The 19,794-nt window shown below is 40.6% G+C and overlaps 1 protein-coding gene across 1 annotated transcript in view; it reads right to left on the reverse strand.

Moving 5' to 3' along the window:
- Positions 1 to 795: 795 nt before the first annotated feature.
- The window catches only part of KDM1A (lysine demethylase 1A), a gene marked incomplete at its 5' end in the record, with an annotated part of 61,917 nt that continues 42,918 nt past the window's right edge, over positions 796 to 19,794 (reverse strand). Inside the window, 11 exons of the mRNA XM_049618905.1 lie at positions 796 to 1,300; positions 2,133 to 2,279; positions 3,124 to 3,251; positions 4,749 to 4,863; positions 5,285 to 5,472; positions 6,939 to 7,071; positions 10,255 to 10,366; positions 11,281 to 11,354; positions 12,513 to 12,647; positions 13,874 to 13,964; positions 14,337 to 14,479. Coding sequence (XP_049474862.1) covers positions 1,115 to 1,300; positions 2,133 to 2,279; positions 3,124 to 3,251; positions 4,749 to 4,863; positions 5,285 to 5,472; positions 6,939 to 7,071; positions 10,255 to 10,366; positions 11,281 to 11,354; positions 12,513 to 12,647; positions 13,874 to 13,964; positions 14,337 to 14,479 — 1,452 coding nt within the window. The remainder of the gene's footprint in view (positions 1,301 to 2,132; positions 2,280 to 3,123; positions 3,252 to 4,748; positions 4,864 to 5,284; positions 5,473 to 6,938; positions 7,072 to 10,254; positions 10,367 to 11,280; positions 11,355 to 12,512; positions 12,648 to 13,873; positions 13,965 to 14,336; positions 14,480 to 19,794) is intronic.

Here is a 19,794-nt window from a genome sequence, read left to right on the forward strand (position 1 = left end):
AAGCTTGAGAAGGAACAGTTACTGTAATACCTTTCTTATAAAAATGTTTTACTACCTTATATGAAATCATAAGTATCCTTGTAAGAGGGGAGGCACGAAGATAGGACTAGAGAACAAGAGAAGCAGAGATTGGAGTAATGTGCTCTGACAATCAACTGCGAATCAACTGAGCTAAAGCCAACCCTCAAGTAGTGTGCTTTGACGATGGATGAAGAGGCCACCCAAGTCAAGGAATGTAGAAGGAACACACTAGAAGCTAAAAAAGCAAGGAAATGGAACCTTCCCTCCAAAGCCTGCTGTGGTAATCTGTTAACAGCAGCAGTAGGAAACTAACACACCAGCTAAGTAAGTCATCTAAACCCTTGATCTTCTTAATGTAACACTTCCTAAACTTTTATAGCAGTACTTTGGACAAAAGTGGAAAGTTAGCACATACCCATGGAGGGAACCTGGGGAGTAAAGCCAGATGGTCTGCTAGAGACACACCCAAACTGCCTTGTTTTGTCTTAATGATTCAAAATTTCCTAATATCCATATGCTTGACCTGTAGCTTCATAGTCTTAGCATACAGTCACCCTATAATCCCAATAAGGAACTCTCTAGTTCCACAGATCAGGGAGCCCATTGCTTCTGTGGGGCTTCCCTCAACCCTGTCTTGAGACCTGACCCAACAATTTTTTTCCTTTATATAAATATCCTCCTATCTAAACATGGATAAAACTGCCGTTTCCAAAGGCACAGTACTCCTGTCTTGTATTAACTCCAAGGGGAAACAACAACAAAAGAAGATAGGAAGAATTTTATATGAAGTTTTATTTTTAAAATATAAAAAACCACCACACACCAAGAGACTAAGATGTCCCCTCCCCACACTTGGTTACCTCAGTCTTTAGGAAGAACACCAACTTCCACACTAACGGACAACTGCCTCTCTAGCTCTAAGTCACTCAAAGGAGGCAACCTCCTTGGCCACCTGGCATCATGAGTTCCAGCAGCTGACTGGGAGCCCAGATGCCAGAGTGAGTTTCTCAGTGGGATCCGGTACTGCTACAAGAGCTCTGTCTACACAGCAAAAGACCCGCACATTGGCTGCTTCCCTCCGAACCCATCAGTCTCACATGCTTGGGGACTGCTGTGCAGGAACGCCTGGTGTGGCCTGGCGAGGCAGGGTGTACATGGCCCCCAGGAACTGGTCTGCAATCCTTCCGGCTTCTCGCAGCCCACTCAGCAGAGCACCATGGACAGTGGCTGGGTAGTTACGGATTGTATGTTCTCCAGCAAAGAAGAGTCGTGGAATTGGCTATTTCAGGAAAGAAAAAAAAATTGAGAGAAAAATCAGTAGGTTGCAAACAGCATTTCTGCTGTAGTTAAACGGCCAAATTCCTGTTGGTCTGCCAATCACAGGCCATCATCCTGCCAAAAAGGGTCTCCCTTGACAGGCATCCTAAAATTGATAAAAGTAGAAATATGACAAAATTCAGCCCAGCCTTAGTCCTAGGGTAATGCATAACTGCATCTGTTCTTACGGATTATTTAATGCTGGGGGATATCCGGTTCTAGAGCTTCCGTTGCCTCATATGGTACCTACTGGGGCAGAGGGGTTCCTGACTGCTCTGTACCACATAGAGTCCAGCATTTGTTCTAATTCAGGAACACCTTTGGCTCTCAGCTCCAGAGCAGGTTCACAGGGTCCTGAGGAATGCTTACTACTCTCTGGAGCAGGGTTTGGCATCATCTAGATAAGAACCCCTCAGGGGCATGTACTGGAGACACCTAGTAACTGATACCTGCAATAATCCTATGAGCCATTACAAAATGGGGTGCAATTAAAAACGTTTTTCGTCCTAACTTTTAGGGACAAACTTTTGAATAAGGAAAAACTGGCTTATACTGTGGACTCTTCCATTGGGAACGTGGACTGCCTATATTTATGGAGCCACAATGTGAGAAATCAGACACAAATAATACTCTTCCTCCCTTTTCCTCTGCTCTTAGTATTTGAAAGGCTCCAAGGACAGAATGACTAAAATCTAAAAAAAAAAAAAAAACAAACCCACAAATCCGTGGCATCAATTTTAACCGGGATACTGGCTTTTTCCCAAATAAGCCTTGGTGGTTTGCCAATTTCTCACCTGTGGGGCACCTGGAATTGAAGGGCCAGGAGTGATTGGCTGAGCCATTAAATCATAGTCATTTCCAGATGATCCTGCAGCTACATATGAATAGGAGCCCCGTGCCCAGGGATCAGCACGCCAGCGGGATACCACAGTCTCCTTGGGCTAAAGGAAAAAGCATGAGCAGTAGTTATTATATGACAAAGGACAAACCAATCATCTCCGAAAAGTGGAAAAGCTGGGGTGGGTGGGGATGTAACCGAGTGGTAAAGAGGCAGGAGACATGGGCTAGCCAGGTGATGAATGCTGCTGCTATACGACACACAACGCAAATGGCTTCTGACTAAGCTTCCCCGTTGCCTTGCCTATGACATCTACCCACGGCTTGACTTTTATTCTCATTAATTCACATGAAGCATTAATAAGCATTCTCTCAAAGGAATCCTAAGGATCTAAAAAGTGTTTCAATGGACCTAAAGAATAGAAAAAAGTACCAAGAGATTTTTTTTTTTTAATGTTTATTTACTTTTAGGAGACAGCACGAGCGGGAGAGGGCAGAGAGAGGGAGACACAGAATCCGAAGCAGGCTCCAGGCTCTGAGCTGTCAGCACAGAGCCCAACGCGGGGCTCAAACTCACGAACCGTGAGATCATGACCTGAGCCGAACTCAGACGCTTAACTGACTGAGCCACCCAGGCAGCCCCCAAGGGACTCTGACTACTTTGTCTAAAAGGTAGCAGTGGTGTGACTCCACACATAGATACAGTGGATGAGACAAGCAGGGATGTGTAGCAAACAGCCACCTCAATTCCCTAGTCCATGTACGGGGCGGGGGCGCTCTTCTGAACCCTACACTTACATCATGGACTCCAAACATCAGCATTCATGTAAACCCAGCACCCACTTCTCCATTCTGACTGAAACTGTCCTGACCAACGTAAAGAGACTATGTCAAACCCTGCTTTAGTGTGAACTCTTGATCCCCACTTGCTCCTACCCACTTACTTACCTGGGGCACCGCGCTACTACCAAAAATCCCTTTGAGGATGGCCAGGCATCGGCCGACAATCACATCATCACTTATATTTTCCATGATGCCGGCAGCTTCTCCCGCCACTAGTGCCAATAGTATCGGAGCTAGAAAAACAGAAGGGATAATTCCAGGGTTTTCTTAGACTTTTCTCAAGAACTGCTTTGTCAGGGCCCACATTATTCTAAGCACCCTGAAATCTGATGACCAATGGACAGACCTGCAACACTTGGCTGGAGACAAGCAATGTTTCTGAAACAGGAACTTAAAATCCATCCCTAGAAGTGAGCTGGCAAACTATAGAGGTGAGTGAAGTGTGACTCATGCAGTTAACCACTTGTAACTGTCTAATACAGAAGTCTTGAAGACAGAACTTCAGACCTTGCTAAGAAAACCAAGTATTCCTATATTTAGGCACAGAATCCTTAGCCCTGACCGCCTTAGCTCCACAGCAAGAGCTACATCCCTTTACCTATTCCAGGCCCATCACCACTTCTACCCACCCACATTTGGTGAGTATTGACGCAACAGGCTTCTGTGATAGGCACAGGACTAGATTACTGGGATATAAAAGATATAAACTAAATGATATGCTCCATAGATCAGCAGAAATGATCACACCTATAATTATGCACCGATAAAAGCAATGACGAAAAAGGATACAGAAAGAATAATATAGGGGTTTAATTTTTTTAAGTTTATCTATTTAGAGAGAGAGAGAGAGAGAGAGAGAGAGAGAATGAGTGCAGGAGGGGCAGAGAGACCAGGAGAGAGAGAGAATCCCCAATGTGGGGCTCGAACTCACAAAACCAAGAGATCATGACCTGAGCCGAAACCAAGAGTCAGACGCTTAGCCGACTGAGCCACCCAGGCATCCCTACAGGGATTTATTTTAGATTTGAGGCAGTGGAGGTACGTGTGTCCCGAAGGGACTCAAACAGTGGCATTTAGGTCAAGACCTGAAAGGCTGGGCAGAGTATGCCATGTTGGGAACAAAGAGAAGAAAAATAAAAGCTGCCCAGGCCCAGACCAAAGTAAATACAGAGGCCCTGAAGTAGAAGACATAAAATAGGTAATATTTTACATATATGTATACACACACATACATAAAATATTTTAAGCACCATAGAGAAGAGCAATCCAATTACAGGAGAACTTAAAACAGAGAAGGTAGGAATTTGCTACAAAATCCTAAAGGAAGTGATCAAAGATGCAGGGGCCAGTCAGATACAAAAGTCTTGGGAATGAGGAATAAATACAATTTTCCCTTCTGGGAAGCTTCCCTGGTTCTGTGCCTCCTGGCTGGGTTGATTCTTTATGTTTTCTTTACAGTGCCCTGGGCTTTCACTGTGACCCTCTACTTATAAGCCCTGTTCCTAGACTGTTCACCTCTTTACTGTATTTCCCACTAGGTTCTGAACTCCTTGAAGGCAGCCTTTTTCCAAAACCCCCCATATCCCCAGTACCTATGCAGGATTTTTAGAAATTGCTGGTTGGTTGAGTTAATGGAAAATCAAGACATACGTATTTGAGAAAAACCAGAATATTCCTAATTCTTTACTTCCATAAGGATACAAAGAAGATTAAAACCAGGAAGGAGTTACCTTTATAAAGGTTCCAGAAGAGGAAGAGTTCACCTCTGCTGGCAGTTGTACTGCCAACATGCCCGAACAAATTGACACTTGGATCCCAGAACACACGGTCAAAACACAACACCACCTATCGTAAAAAAGGAGCACATGAACTGACGACACAACTCCAAGAACATGGCTTTAAGCAGAGCTAAGCCTCAACAGGAAATACTTCTTCCTCAGACCTTATTAAAGTTTCTTTTAACCCACTCTCAATATAAGCCTAGAAATCCCTATTATCAACGTATTACTTGGGACAACATTTAGAACTTTTTATAGGCTTAGGCTTGCGAAGTGATCCCGGAAGACTAAGTCTTCGTGGATACTTTATATAGAATTAGGCACTGAAATGAAAGAATTGACAGGCCTCAACTCACCCTGATATCACAGAGCAGAGAGCACAGCAGAACATACAAAAATGCAAAGCCCTAGGCTCTCTGGCTGGAGGGCACTACGACCGGTATTTGTACAGTGGGTATGCAGAGAAGTGCGTGCCTCGGGCAAGTTACCTTGTTAAGGTTGCCAAATCCCATCCTTTGCACTGCGGATGTCTTCCACTCAGGAAGAGGTGGCACAAACTGAACAGCCGGTGGCTGTTGCTTCAACACACCCAAGGGAAGGGTACAGAGAACTGCATCACATTTGTAAATAAAGGTTTGGCTTGTGGAGCGGGTATTCACAGCTATCACTTCACATCCTAGAGAGGATGGAGGGAAAAGACTTTACTGGTGATGAAGACAACACTGAATGTCCAGCGCACAACAGAATCTACATACTACCTCCGTTAATTCTTACCATAAGTTTATGAAATCCGTCCTATTCATTTTTTGACAGAAGAAAACTGAGACAGTGGTGAAATAATTTGTCTAAGGCCACATGGGCAACAAGTGCCAGCACTCCAGCGCTAATAGTCCAACTTCAGAGTCCTGGATCTTCACCACCACTGCACTGTCTTACCTTCCTGAGACACTGGTGCTCTTCTGGACTAACAGAAGAACATTATTACTTATCAGAGATTAAGTAAATTTAGGCCAAAGTTAAGAATAAAGGGCTATACCGGTAAAAGCAGTACCTCTCCACTGTGGTTAGGAGCTTACTAAAGGACCAGAACAGAAGACTGGGGCAGAGCATGCTCTTCTTGAGAACGTACTGTGATGCCTAACTCGCCAGAGCAGGAATAAAGCTCAAAGTTGACCACAGAAAAGGCACTGAAAATAAGTTAATATTATTTTTCCTCATTTGTGTTTGAATTTTTTCTGCAATCGATACCTACTTATATAATTTCAAAAAATAAATAGCTCAAAATTGGTATGAAAGCTCAATTCATGTCTACTTTCTCACTGTTCTTAATCTGCCTGCAAATGGCTATTTAAAAGCTACAGGTCTCAACATCAGCTAGAAGCTGCATATGAAGGGAAAATTAAATGGAAACTGGTTTCAGTGGTTGTTTAAAAAAAAAAAAAAAATCTGTGGTAAACTCTGCCGTTCTAGAAAACGGGCCATGAAGGGCAAGCAAGGTTGATGGCCACATCTCCACTTGTCATGAGGGCCCTGGGAGAGGGGAGTGGGGTGACTAGCTATCATCAAGAGTTCTAGACTATTAATTCCAAAGGTGGGTGGACAGCGGGTTCTCTGTACTCAACATTAAAGGTTCCCTGAAACCAGCAACAGTGAGCATTGAGCCGCCATGGGAATCACAGGGCAATTCCATCTTTGAAGTCATCTTATTAGCAGATTGCTCCTAGAATCAGAAACCAGCCTGAGCTGTTAGCCCACATGTACAGGAATGGATCCAAAGATCAAGACGCAGATGGTGAAACACAAGGGGTGGGGCCCACTGTGTCTAGAGGCCAAACCTTGGTATTTAAGAATACATTCAGCAAAATGAGACCTAAAGTCACTGGCTATTGTTACAATACCAAAGTAATTCGCGTACAAATTGGAAACTAAAACTTGCCTCCGTTTTTTGGCTTACACAATGATGGGATCAGAATGTCAGAGGCTCTACAAGGGCTCAATCCTTTTGTAAATGCAAATTTTTAAAAATCAGGAGTCCTAGTTTACGTAACATTTGATGAGGAAACATTTTTTCTGTAGGTCAAACTCAACAAAAGATCAGTTTCAGAGTAAGAGGTTTGTCTTATCAGCGAAGCAGTGACATACCTGAAGCTGTGTACCGAACCTGCCGCACCGCTGTATTCAGTTTAATGTCTAGGCCTTCTGCTAAAGCCACAGGCACACAAGAGTAGCCATTCCTCACTGTTAGGTGGCTGCCAGTAAACTCAAAGTCATCATCCTAAAAGGAGAGAAAAGGACATACATCCATATTGTCTTAATTTATGCCAAATATACGGAATTCTGTAAGATTAACACTGAAAAACACTAGTTGGTGGAGAAGTCAGTATTCTAAGGCAGAAATTAAAACTACCACTCAGTCATCAGCTACAGCTGCCCCAGACAAGACAAGATGCCAAAATGTCCCTAATGGCCGTATCTGAGAGAGTTTTCTCCTCACAGTCCTACACCCCATTCCTCAATCCAGACTGTCCAAAGGGAGGTGGGATCTCATGAAGAAAGATGATTCAATACATTTAGATGATTAGTCTGTTTGGCTTTTGAACACATTACAGATTTGGCAGGAGGTCAGATTCACCATCCTAATTACATTTTCTTTTACCTGAGAACAAAATCAGTTTTTATTTAATAAACTTAACAAGTTTGAAAGATGAGGAAGACTTCCAAAACTCAAGGTGGTCAAACTAGATGAAAATCTGGGATTATAAAGAATGGCCCAAGATGATCCATATAGTGAAGAAGTCAACATTTGACCTGGAAGAATTCCCAAAATGATCCTATTTCTTTGAATTTACTGGAAATTTTTCTATATAGAGAAATTCTTGAAGGCTAGTCAGTATTTTCTAATCTTATGAACTTTCTGGGGGAAAATAGCATGATTCTTTCAAATTAGACAAAAATACTGGGTTGGCAGAACTCACAACTTAGTGACAGATTTATCTGCTCCCCGTACCAGTCAGTTCAAAACATTCAAAATTTAGTAAGATGACAAATGGGTACATATTGACACTTCAAATGATAAATCAGTGACTAGGAAAGGTCTAAAAATACTGGGGCTCAGTATTTACATGAAAGAAAAGAAACTGGGAATTCTGTAGGATGTTTACCACTAGCAAGTCCAATCCTCACTATAATTCAAATGCTGAAGAATAACAAGGGTAAAACCTAAAGATTAAGAATTCAAACTAATTTTACTAGGAAAATGTACAATGAAAATACAAATATCTAAGTAAAAATATAATACTGACTTCTGTAGTCTTCGGTCTGGTCAAAGTCTGAGATTTGGAGATTAGTCCATTCAGGATCCAAAAAGCCCTGTGACTTCTCACCAGTTCAAGAGTAATTCACACTTAAAATACTTAAGAATAATTCAACAAGGGGCGCCTGGGTGGCTTAGGTAGTGGAGCGTCTGACTCTTGATACCCGCTCAGGTCGTGATCTTGCTGTCGTGAGATCGAGCCCCATGTCAGGGCTCTGTGCTGAGCATGGAGCCTGCTTGGGATTCTCTCTCTCCCTCAAAATAAATAAAAACTTAAAAAAAAAAAAAAAAAGAAATCGACAAAAGATGTGTAAAACCTGTACACTGAAAACTGTTAAAATATTGCTGAGAAACATTAAAGAAAACCTAAAAAATGGAGAGATATACCATACCATGTTCAAATCCCTATACCAATCAAAATCCCAGAAGGTATTTTTTATAAAAATCAATAAACTGATTCTAAAATTTTTATGAAAATACAGAAGACTTATAAGAGCCAAAATAATTTTAAGAAAGAAAACAAAAAATGTCGGAGAACTTGCACTAATTTCAACATGTATCATAAAGCAATAGTAATTAAGAGCATATGACAGTGGCATACGGATAGACAAATAAATGAACAGGAAGGAGTAACCATAAATAGTCTCACACATGGTCAACAAAGATGCCAAGACAAACGAAGAAAAGGATGGTGCTAGAATTAGATAGCCATATGGAAAAATATGAACCCTAACCTCACTTTTCTTTGTACACAAAAATTAAAATGGATCATAAAGAAAACAACAACAAAAAAACCAAAATGAATCACAGAGCTAAGTTCATAAAACTTCAGAAAGAAAATAGGAGAAAAACTGGTGATCTAAGTTTAAACAAAAATTTTTCAGGATAAAAAAGCACATAGGCTAAATAAAAGAGAGTTGAGAAATATGGACTTCATAAAATTAAAAAGTTTTGCTTTTTGAAAGGTACTACTTAGAAAATGAAAAAGGAAGCTATGGACTGGAAGAAAATACTTACAAAACATAAATCTGACAAAGGAATTGTATCCACAATCTAAAGAACATAATGAACTTCTTAAAATTTTTTTTAACATTTATTTATTAAAAAAAAATTTTTTTTAACATTTATTTTTTATTGACAGTGAGAGAGCATGAGCATGGGAGGGGTGGAGAGAGGAGGAGACACAGAATCTGAAGCAAGCTCTAGGCTCTGAGCTGTCAGCATAGAGCCTGACGCGGGGCTTGAACCCACAAACCACGAGACCATGACCTGAGCCGAAGTGGGATGCTTAACTGACTGAACCACCCAGGCGCCCCAACATTTATTTATTTTTGAAAGAGAGAGAGGCAGAGCATGAGCAGGGGAGGGAGGGGCAGAAAGAGAAGGAGACACAGAATCTGAAGCAGGCTCCAGGCTCTGAGCTGTCAGCACAGAGCCCAACGTGGGGCTCAAACCCACAAACCGTGAGATCGTGACCTGAGCCAAAGTCGGACACTCAACCAACTGAGCTACCCAGGTGTCCTAGGACATAATGAACTCTTAACACAATTCAACAAGAGGTCAGACAACCAGATTTTTTTTTTTAATGGGCAAAAGATCTGAACAGACTTTTCACCAAGGAATAGACATATGAATGGCCAATAAGTACATGAAAAGTTGCTTCACATCACCTATTATTCAGGAAATGTGAAATAAAACCACAATGAAATATTACTATATAGCCATTAGAATGGCTAAATTTTCAAAAACTGGCAATGCTAAGTATACACAAAGGCTATATTCTGTATGATTATATACCATATGGTTCAATTTATATGTAATTCTAGAAAAAGCAAAACCATAGTGACAGAAAGCAAACCAGGGGTTGTCTTGGGCCAGGAGTGGGAGGGCTGGGAACTGACCACAAAGAGGCAAGAGAGAACTTTTCAGGATGATGGACATGCTCTGTATCTTGATTGTGGTGGTGGTTCACGACCATGTTGGTTTGGCAAAACTTCAAACTGTTCACTTAAAACAGGCAAACTGTACTGTACACAAATCATACCTCTTAATAAAGCTGTTTAAACACCTACATACAAATTAACAGCTTCTCCTACGAGCTCTCTCAAAGACATACACAACAAAAGAAATGATAATGAAACTTACCTGATCCCAATGTTTAAGGGAGAGTGTAGAGAGAGGTGTGGCATTAGCAAATTCAAGATTTGCAAAATGCCAATCAAGTATCTGTCTGTCTCTTGATGAGAGATACACGTCGCTGCAAAATGAAACCAGGAACACAGGTTATTAAAAGGACATCAATACTATTCTCAGTGGGCTGATGTGGATGATCTTAGTATCTGTGAGGGAACCTAAGCCTGGTACTGTGCCTTTTATAAAGAAATTCCTTTATTACTGGTGCCTAGACTGTGCCAAGCTCACTTTCTAAAGCAAATTACTATCAGGCTTCATTTGTCTGAATAAAAGACTTCTTCATATTGGCACCTGTCATTATAAAAGCTTATTTGAAAGCATGATTTTTTTTTTTTTTTTTAAACAAGAATGGGTAGCATTCCCAATTACAGAAGAGAGTAGATATATATGTGGAGGCCAAATGCACCATGGACTACAGTATCAGCATACAAGTATTCACTGTCAAAAATTCAATGGAAACACAGTGCAATACTTTCCTAGTCCTCAAAATTATGGGAATTTAAGATAGTACTACCTTCTACCCCAAAGAAGACAATATATTTTATTCAAATGTCAGGTCTCATGGAGAAAGGCTTTTTTTTTTTTTTTTTTAAACATTTATTTATTTTTGAGAGACAGAGTGAGACAAAGTGAGAGTGGGGGAGGGGCAGAGAGAGAGGGAGACACAGAATCGGAAGCAGTCTCCAGGCTCTGAGCTGTCAGCACAGAGCCTGACGCGGGGCTCGAACCCACAGACCGTGAGATCATGACCTGAGCCAAAGTCGGACACTCAACCGGCTGAGCCACCCAGGTGCCCCTAGAAAGGCTCTTTCTAAAAAAATCAATGTATTTAAGTATCTAGGACACTCTTACACATTAAAATTATAATCCATTCATTGGACATAAATAAAAGCCCAGAGTGCTTTATAATTTTCCTTCTAAATATAACAGAAAGAATAGCAGAAGCTATCTCTCTGAACATCTGCAAGTTTTCCTTACCTTGGGGGATTGGCTTCCAATTCTTGAAGTTTTTCTTCTAGCTTTCCTTGTGTTTCAGCTAATTCATCATATTCCTGATAAAGTTAAGAGAACTGGGTTGATCTTGATGGGTCAGAGACCAACCTCGTCATTTATACCACAAAGTGTAAGGCCTGGACCACATCCCTGTCCAGGTCCTATCCCTAAGGGTGCCTCAGCTTAAGGCTGGATCAGGGCAGGGAGAGGGCAGGCAGGAGGAGGATATAAAGGAATAGCATACAACTGTGCTACAAAATAAGAGTGGAAAAGAATAGCAACTACCACTTCCTGTGCATTCACCATGTCCCTAGCATGGGATAAAGCATTTTATTTTTTTATATAATTTATTGTCAAGTTAGCTAACATATAGTGTATACAGTGTACTCTTGGCTTCAGGAGTAGGTTCCTGTGATTCATCACTTACATACAACACCCAGTGCTCATCCCAACAAGTGCCCTCCTCAATGCCCATCACCCATCTTCCCCACCCCCTACCCCCAACCCCATCAGCTCTCTTTGCCTCCCTGTTCGTAACTATTTTTTTTCCTTTCCTTCCTCCATGATCTTCTGATAGGTTTTTCAAATTCCACATATGAGTGAAAACATGTATCTTTCTCTGACTTATTTCACTTAGCATAATATCCTCCAGTTCCATCCATGTTGTTGCAAATGGCAAGATTTCATTCTTTTTCATCGCCGAGTAGCATTCCATTGTGTGTATGTGTGTGTGTTGTGTATGCGTGTGTGTGTGTGTGCACACACACAATCTTCTTGGGATAAAGCATTTTAGATCCCTTAAAACTGGGAAGTATTAACCACATCACCGATGAGGTGATTAAGGAGTCTAAGGTCCCATGGCTAGGAGAGACTAAGTTAAGGATTTCAATCTGACAGTTTGAGATCAAATGACTGAAGTCCATGTCCATTATCATTATTCTAAACTGCCAGGGATAAACTGTGACAAGGAGCTAAACTGAGATTTAAGTAAGTTAAAGGGTGAGATTATGAAAACAAAGTAGAAATTCTGAAGAAAATGCAGATCCCAAACCGAACTAACCCATTCAGTCACCTTGGCTCCTGTTACCAAACCCCTGTCCTTCCTATCATAGGCACCTGTGATTGGCTAGTTGCTCTCCCTTTTCCAAAGTTTCCTAGATCTATACTCTTTTTTAGGATTCCTAGTAAACCCACTCAGGCATGTACGTATACCACACCTTGCACAGGGCAGTCAGATCCCTGTGTTTACTTTTCACTAAGAACTCTGCAGTGATATCTCTGGGTGGCTTGACCTCAGATGCTTCTTTGTATTGCTGATGGAGTTCTTTAATTTTCTCTTTCAAATTTACCATCTAAGAGGGAAAAATACAAATTTACCATTGCAGATAGTGATGTAATCCGTCTCCAAATCGCAGGCTTTGGTTCCTCCCCTAAACTGCTATTATACCAAAACACATTACGATGCAAGGTCCTTAGAATTCTTAAATACCTCTTATACATCATATTTCAGGACAGGGAAAAAAATCCTGTATGGCTCAACACAGAGTTATCACATCATTATCAGAGAAGTAAGATCACCTCTATCTTCCAAAACAAATGGAGAACCAGGAGTGTTCCATTAATATATATATAATATACATTATATATATTCATATATATTAATATACATAAATTAACATATATATGTTATATATATTTATATTTCCAGGGAAAACAAAACACTACCAATTTAAGTTAAACTTATTGTTTTGGGAAACAAATTGTCACGACTCGTTTTCTAAATTATGTAAAAGGCTAAATAACCACACAGGACCATCCGAAGCCATTCCTAATGTTAGTTTCTCAGGTTTCTGATGGTATTGGGCCCCACAGCTATCCCACCAGCTGGCCATCCTCCAGCTTCTCTGCTCATTTCACCCGTGCCATAATCCACGAAGAGGCTGTGCCACAGACCTCTTCATTTGACAGGATGAAGAAACAAGGCACAGAGCGAGGGAAGAGTCTGGTCACAAGATGCACCCAGATTCTGCATTAAAAAGCTCCCCACAGGGGCTGTCCCACTTCATGTTTTCTTCCTAAGTTGATGTTGTGTTTGCAGCTGGTAGGAGGATCAGGAGAAACAAATGGTTTGGAGTCTGGAGCTGGGTCTCTGGGAAGTGGTGGGAAAGAAGAGCCCTCAACAGACATACCACTGGGGAATATCCCCATACTGGCACCTCAAGCCAAGTAATCATGGCAACAAATTATGGTCCTGGCTGTTGATCTGTTGTCTTCCTCAGTGGGAACTTCACCCCAGCACAGCGAATCTCCCTTTTATCACAGAATCCAGCAGAGGGCACTGGGCTACCTTTGCAACAGCCAAAGGGAACCTGACATAGGAAAGACCTATTTCCCCTGGCAAAAATTTACCAATAATATTGTACTGAAAGACTGACAGAGAAAAACAGTGCCTTTTGTTAGTCACGATTTTCTAAGGGAAAAAAAAAACAACTTTTAAATTTCTAAAGGCTTTGCTCCTCCCCCCCCCCCTTCCCCCGGCTGATGCAGCTTTAGCTATTAAGAAAATACAAAATTTCACCTTATTAAGAAGTTCTTTCAACTCCTCCTGAGTCTTCACTATCTTCTTCCAATGTTCAATTTGCTCATCTTTGACATGCTTTTCTTGTAACCTAAAAGAGATACTATGTATATATGCCTTGGCCACACAGCTAGCTTTGCAGCACAAGACAGGAGCCCATCAAAACCATTCAAGGACATCAAGACTGAACTTTCTAATACTCTGGAACAAGAAAGTTAGCTGGTGCCAAATTATTTTCTAGGTTATGTTAAATATAGTTCAGTACCATAAAAGCTGTGAAGTTTAGAATTGAGAGGGGACTTAAGGATAATTTAATTACTTTAAAAGGTTTTACTTTGGGATTTAATTCACATGAAAATAAGTGAAAACTAGCTCAAATAATACTTGCTGAAAAACTCAAAAACATAAACAGCAAATGTCTAAATGTAATTCACTATATAATAAGCAATATCAAAGTACTTACTGAATGACAACTTCCAGTGCCTGCCCAAGGGACACAGGCTTATTATTGAGGACATTGAAGTCGAGCTGATGACTAAGGTAAGATGTAGCTTCCAGTAACCGGTTAAACTCTTGCTCTACCATTTCATCTTTCTCTTTAGGAACCTGAAAATCCGAAATATAGCAGAGTTGGTCCTTACAAAAAGACTAAACATAACCAGCCATGAAAACACAAATGCTCTATAGTTTTTAAAAGGTCAAAACATGTACCTCAAAGGGGGAACCTTTGAGGGCAATGATTCAAACTTTCTTTTCTATGAAGTGGTCAATTTCATTAAATGACATGTGAAATGTTTTGGCCCTGATATTTTCCTATTCTCCCAATTGTGCCATCAGAGCTGGGACTCCACCTCTATTAATAGCCACAGGATTCACACTGGTGCTAATTGGTGCTAACTGGAGTTATGTGGAGCACATAACTGACATGCACTGAGATAAGCTGGGCCGACATGCAAACGACACACTGGAGAAGTCTCAGAGAACAAAAACTATGTCAACACACCTGAGGACCTTCCAGAATAAGGGCAAGATGGAAAAATAAGAAGCCCAAGGTATTGCCTTCCCCTCAAAGATGAAGTTCAGGTGGGAGTAGGGAAGAGAAAAGTGAAATTCATGGCTATTAATAAGAACACAATAGCACCTTCATTCTTTTGCAGAGTAACAGTGTTTTATGGCACCAGTTAGGTTCAGAATTGAATGTCCAAAGCTCTTAGACTGTGACTGACTGAGGTACCAGGTCTGGCTCATTATTTTGCAAGAAGAGAGGAGACTGCAAAGCAGATCATCAAGCTGCAAGACCGTGTTCCTAATCCTTACTGTGCCCCTGCCTATTGATGCCATCAGTTAGTTGACACAAATCCCTCTGCTACTGCTTAATTCTTAGAACCCTAAAGTAAAATGCATCTGCAATTCTCCTGAATTCGTGGTAGTAGCAAGACGGAAAAAGCATAGCTAAGGCAAGCATGTCTAAAGCAAGCATCTCTTGCCAGAATAAACTGGGGCATCAATTGGGAAATGGAAGTTAATATATGGAATTTCACTTTACAGTCAACCTAAAACTGGTTAGCATTAAAGAAAGTTCTAATAAACACTAAGGCCAAGGAGGAGTGATCTTTTAATCAGAGGTAACTTGTGGACAAGATCATCACAGTAAGACTCTCTCATCTGAAACTCCTTAGTGTTTGCCTTTCCAATTAAACAATTTTAAAGCACTAGTCTCTGCCCCTTTACTGAGGAGTCGCACAGTAACTCTGTAAGATGAGCCATGGTGTGGCAAAAGAATATAGCAGGAAGTACAATCTGAACCAAAACAAGAAAGGGAAAAGGACCATAACACTCTTTGGGAATTGTAGATACGACACCATAACTACTTATCCAATCAGTCATATTCCAAAGCATCAAATTCTAAAAGGCCACAGATGGGAGTGATCAGGAAATCTTTATGAATTTAGAGAATCCTCCTTGGCCTAAGAAATATAAATCCCTGAGAATCTTCCAGCTTATGCTGAGAAATAAGGCAGAGAATCAGGCTTTGGATGCTTGGTGCCCTTTATATATCAGAGTGGTACCTAAGACTTGGTGGATCCAACATCTCTAACCTACCCATTCAACTCCATGGCCAAAGAAAGGAGCTCTTAGTGACATCCCTACTTGTTCTGATTCCACAGCATCAGAGCTGATGGAAGAAACCCTCTTATCAGGAATTTCATTTACTTTCTCATCAGTTACTTTTCCTCAATGATGTGATGGGTCATATACAGAGCAACTCAAAGCAATGCTGAAATTTTGCTTGGTGTAATTCCTACAATGATGTTACCAAAGACATTTCTAGAAACTCTAAATTTGGTGCTTCTTTAAAAAAGGAAACAATTATATTTTTAATATACAATCTATACAGTTATAAGATCTTAACTGATCACAGATGCAATGTCCATGACTGCTTTTCCTGGAGTACAAAATAGTGATATTTCTATATGTGGCTTCAAAAATGCCCAGCAAGAAGATGCTATAGAAGCAAGAGGGACCAGATCACACGTGCCTCTGCAATAGGGCAGAATGTGCCAATACACAAGTGTGCAAATGGTACAGATTAAAGCTCTTCCAGTGTCAACTGGATGGCTTGCTTCAGACAAGCTTTAATCTTTGTAGCTAGGGTAACAGTCACAATAAGGAAGTTCATACTGAAAAAGTACGCAGCACTCAGGCTCAGTAACTGGGGTCCAGGGTGTGTGGTAGAGAAACATTTAAAGGGACACTGTCAAGGTTAGAGGGACCAAATTTGACCTTTTGTTTCTTCCCTCTGTCTGCTGAGCAGCCCACTTGATTCATAACACTTTCCCCTTTAATCCACCCACACCCCCCCACAAAAAAACCTTTTTACATGCGCTTTCAATGACAAAAACTCAAATGGCACCAGCCCAACATATAGGCGCAACTCTACAACAACAAACCAGTGTGAATGTATGATGGAGAGGATCTTTGGAAGGGAAAGATCTAAAGTTTCAAGCTTTTAATGGGTTATTGTAAACAGTGAAGAAAATGATTTGAAAAATTATTAAAAAAAAATACCTTGACAGTGTCCTTTTAACCAGTGCAGCAGAGAGAGAAATAAACTGTAAATAACAGCCCAACAGCCACGTCAAGTTTAGTTTTGTACGACAGCAGTAAAATCAAGGCTTTAAACACATAGCATGACAGAAGCATTCTGTTAGCTCAGAAGCTGCAACCACCAGAGAAAGAAGGAACAGACTGTATAGACACCAAAATGGGAAAGTCAAGGCATATAAATGGGCAAAAGAAAAGCAGCTGGTGGGGATTGGGGGTGGGGGGTGGTGAGGGTGTAAAGGGAGATGGTGTCAGAAAGCAGTGAGGAATAAAGCAAAACTCAATAAAACAGAAAAGGAGAAACACAGAACAGTGACGAGAACAACAAAATCAAACAAACAAACAAACAAACAAACAAACACCAAACCAAAAGATTACTGCCTCCTCTGACTGACAGCAAGGATGACAGACTGCATCTCTGGTCCACTGACTGGGGTCCACTGCTCTAATTCGAGACTCCGCTCTTCAGAATAAGAGAAACAGCACTTAGGCCCCATCCGTTTTCCACCTAGTTAAGCACTTTTAAGACTGTTGCCAGAGAGACCAGGGATAGTTCTGAAACCTGGAGTTTTTCCCCATTAACTTTAAAATTCCACTTCAAAATTTAAGAAATATTTGGAAAACAGCAAATACCTGTCCATTAGGAAATCAACACTGGGAAAAAACCAAAATGTATTTTTGATATATTTAAATCTTGAATCTGTTTCTAAAATCAAGCTGGTCAGGTATGTTCTACTTGACAATGAAAAGAACTGACAAACCTGAGCAGCCCTTAAGTACCTGTTTCAGGTTACCATCTTCCCCTTGGTGAGAACCCTTGAACTGTTAGTTCCACGAATAGTTGTTGAAAGGAGCTGAAATACTGGCCATCTTTAAACACAAGTCACAATTTTAATTTTACCTGGCCATTCTATTCTAGCTTCTTATACTGCATCCTGAGAAAAGAACCTCACAAATGATTGCAAAAGGCTAACAAGTACCATGTTGATGGCAGCTGGATTTCTAGATTACAACATATTAAGAACCTATTAACAACAAATTAAGAAGGAAAAGGATCTCTGATATCATTTTCTTTTTAAAAAAAAATTTTTTTTTTTAACGTTTATTTATTTTTGGGACAGAGAGAGACAGAGCATGAACAGGGGAGGGGCAGAGAGAGAGGGAGACACAGAATCTGAAACAGGCTCCAGGCTCTGAGCCATCAGCCCAGAGCCCAATGTGGGGCTCGAACTCACGGACCGCGAGATTGTGACCTGAGCTGAAGTCGGATGCTTAACCGACTGAGCCACCCAGGCGCCCCTCTGATATCATTTTCTAGCAAAGAATCAAACAAAAAGGGTATCACTTGACACAGATTTTTTTTAAAACAGATTTCGATTCTGACTTTTCAGAGCCATTTATTTCTCTATGAAAGGCTCCAAACAGCTCCTTCAAACTAAGAATCTGGTGAGTCTCACGGCTCTGTATGGGTACAACCTTGATTGCTTTGATCCTGTAGAAATTATATGGAGCATCCCTGAACAAGGCTGGGGGAAGAGCAGCCTGTGTATCTAGCCCATGTAGAATACATTTAAGGAGAACCAAGCGACTTTCTGGATAAGGTCCCTAATCCTGCAAGAAGTCATCTCATAGGAAGGCAGCTCTCCTTAGTCCTACCTCTAGTTGCACTGTCATCATGAGGTCTTTAGTAGGTCTTCAAAACACTGCCCATTTCTCTGACTTCCAGTCTGCATAAGTTCTCTAGCAGCAAGGCAGACTGGAGTTATGGGCAGGTAGGTTCTAGACACCCAAAGTTCTGAGATTTAGCCAGAGAAATCCTCAGGAAGAGTAATACAATGAAAAATAGCTATAGTGACCCAATTTGACCAACAGAGGCTTTGGTAAATCTCTGCTGATACCATTTCCATGCACTTCTAAAATTATGATCAAACGAAAGATTAAGATTAGTACCTTTGGTAAAACCTGGAAGAAAAATTTACATCGGAAGAGTCTTTAATTTAAATTCCCAAATAGCTAAAAGAAAGGAGATATAGCATTATATAATCCCTAAAGGGAGAATAAGAACAACAGGTGTGTCCCTAATCCAAATAAGATTCATTGTGATTCTAGAAATGGAGATGGTTGCCTCCTCCCAATTTTTTACCTCATAAGAAATCTTTAGGAGGTGTCACAGACTTCCATAAACCAGTAACTAAGCTGTGTGAAGGCACACACAACATGTCTAAGGAGTTCACTCTAGTAGTTTCTAGCACATAGTAGAGATGCTCCATAAATTTATTAAATGAGTAATAGAGGTGCTCCATAAATTTATTAAATGAATAATAAAGTTTGGAAAAGCAAAGTCAGTATTATAACTATATTTGAAAGGAAAGTAACTATTTTACAACTTTAGGAACATTAAAGGCAGGCATGAGATTTTTTTGATTTATAAACTGTAAAAGAGAAACTACCATTAAAATACTAAAACTATTTCCACAAAGGAACAGGAAGACTGAAAAGGGCAGTAGTTCTGTGTCAAAAGTGTGACTAACCTAATAAGCATCACTGTATGTGAATATAGGCAAAAACTTGGTAAACTGTGGTAGGTACTGAGTATATACCCAATTAATGGCCTTTATAAAAGACCCAGTACTTGTTACCTGTCAAGTGTATTTTTCTTCCTCATAACAGTTGAGCCACTCCCAAGGAGAAAATCAAGATCTGTTTCTCCAAGTAACTGAGTCTTTGGGCCTCACTTTGTAAAAAAAAAAAAAAAGAAAAAAAAAAAAGAAAAAACAGAAGAAACAACTCCCTCCCCCCACCATGGAGACCAGAGA

The sequence above is a fragment of the Panthera uncia genome (assembly GCF_023721935.1).
Source record: "Panthera uncia isolate 11264 chromosome C1 unlocalized genomic scaffold, Puncia_PCG_1.0 HiC_scaffold_4, whole genome shotgun sequence".
Classification (NCBI taxonomy): domain Eukaryota; kingdom Metazoa; phylum Chordata; class Mammalia; order Carnivora; family Felidae; genus Panthera; species Panthera uncia.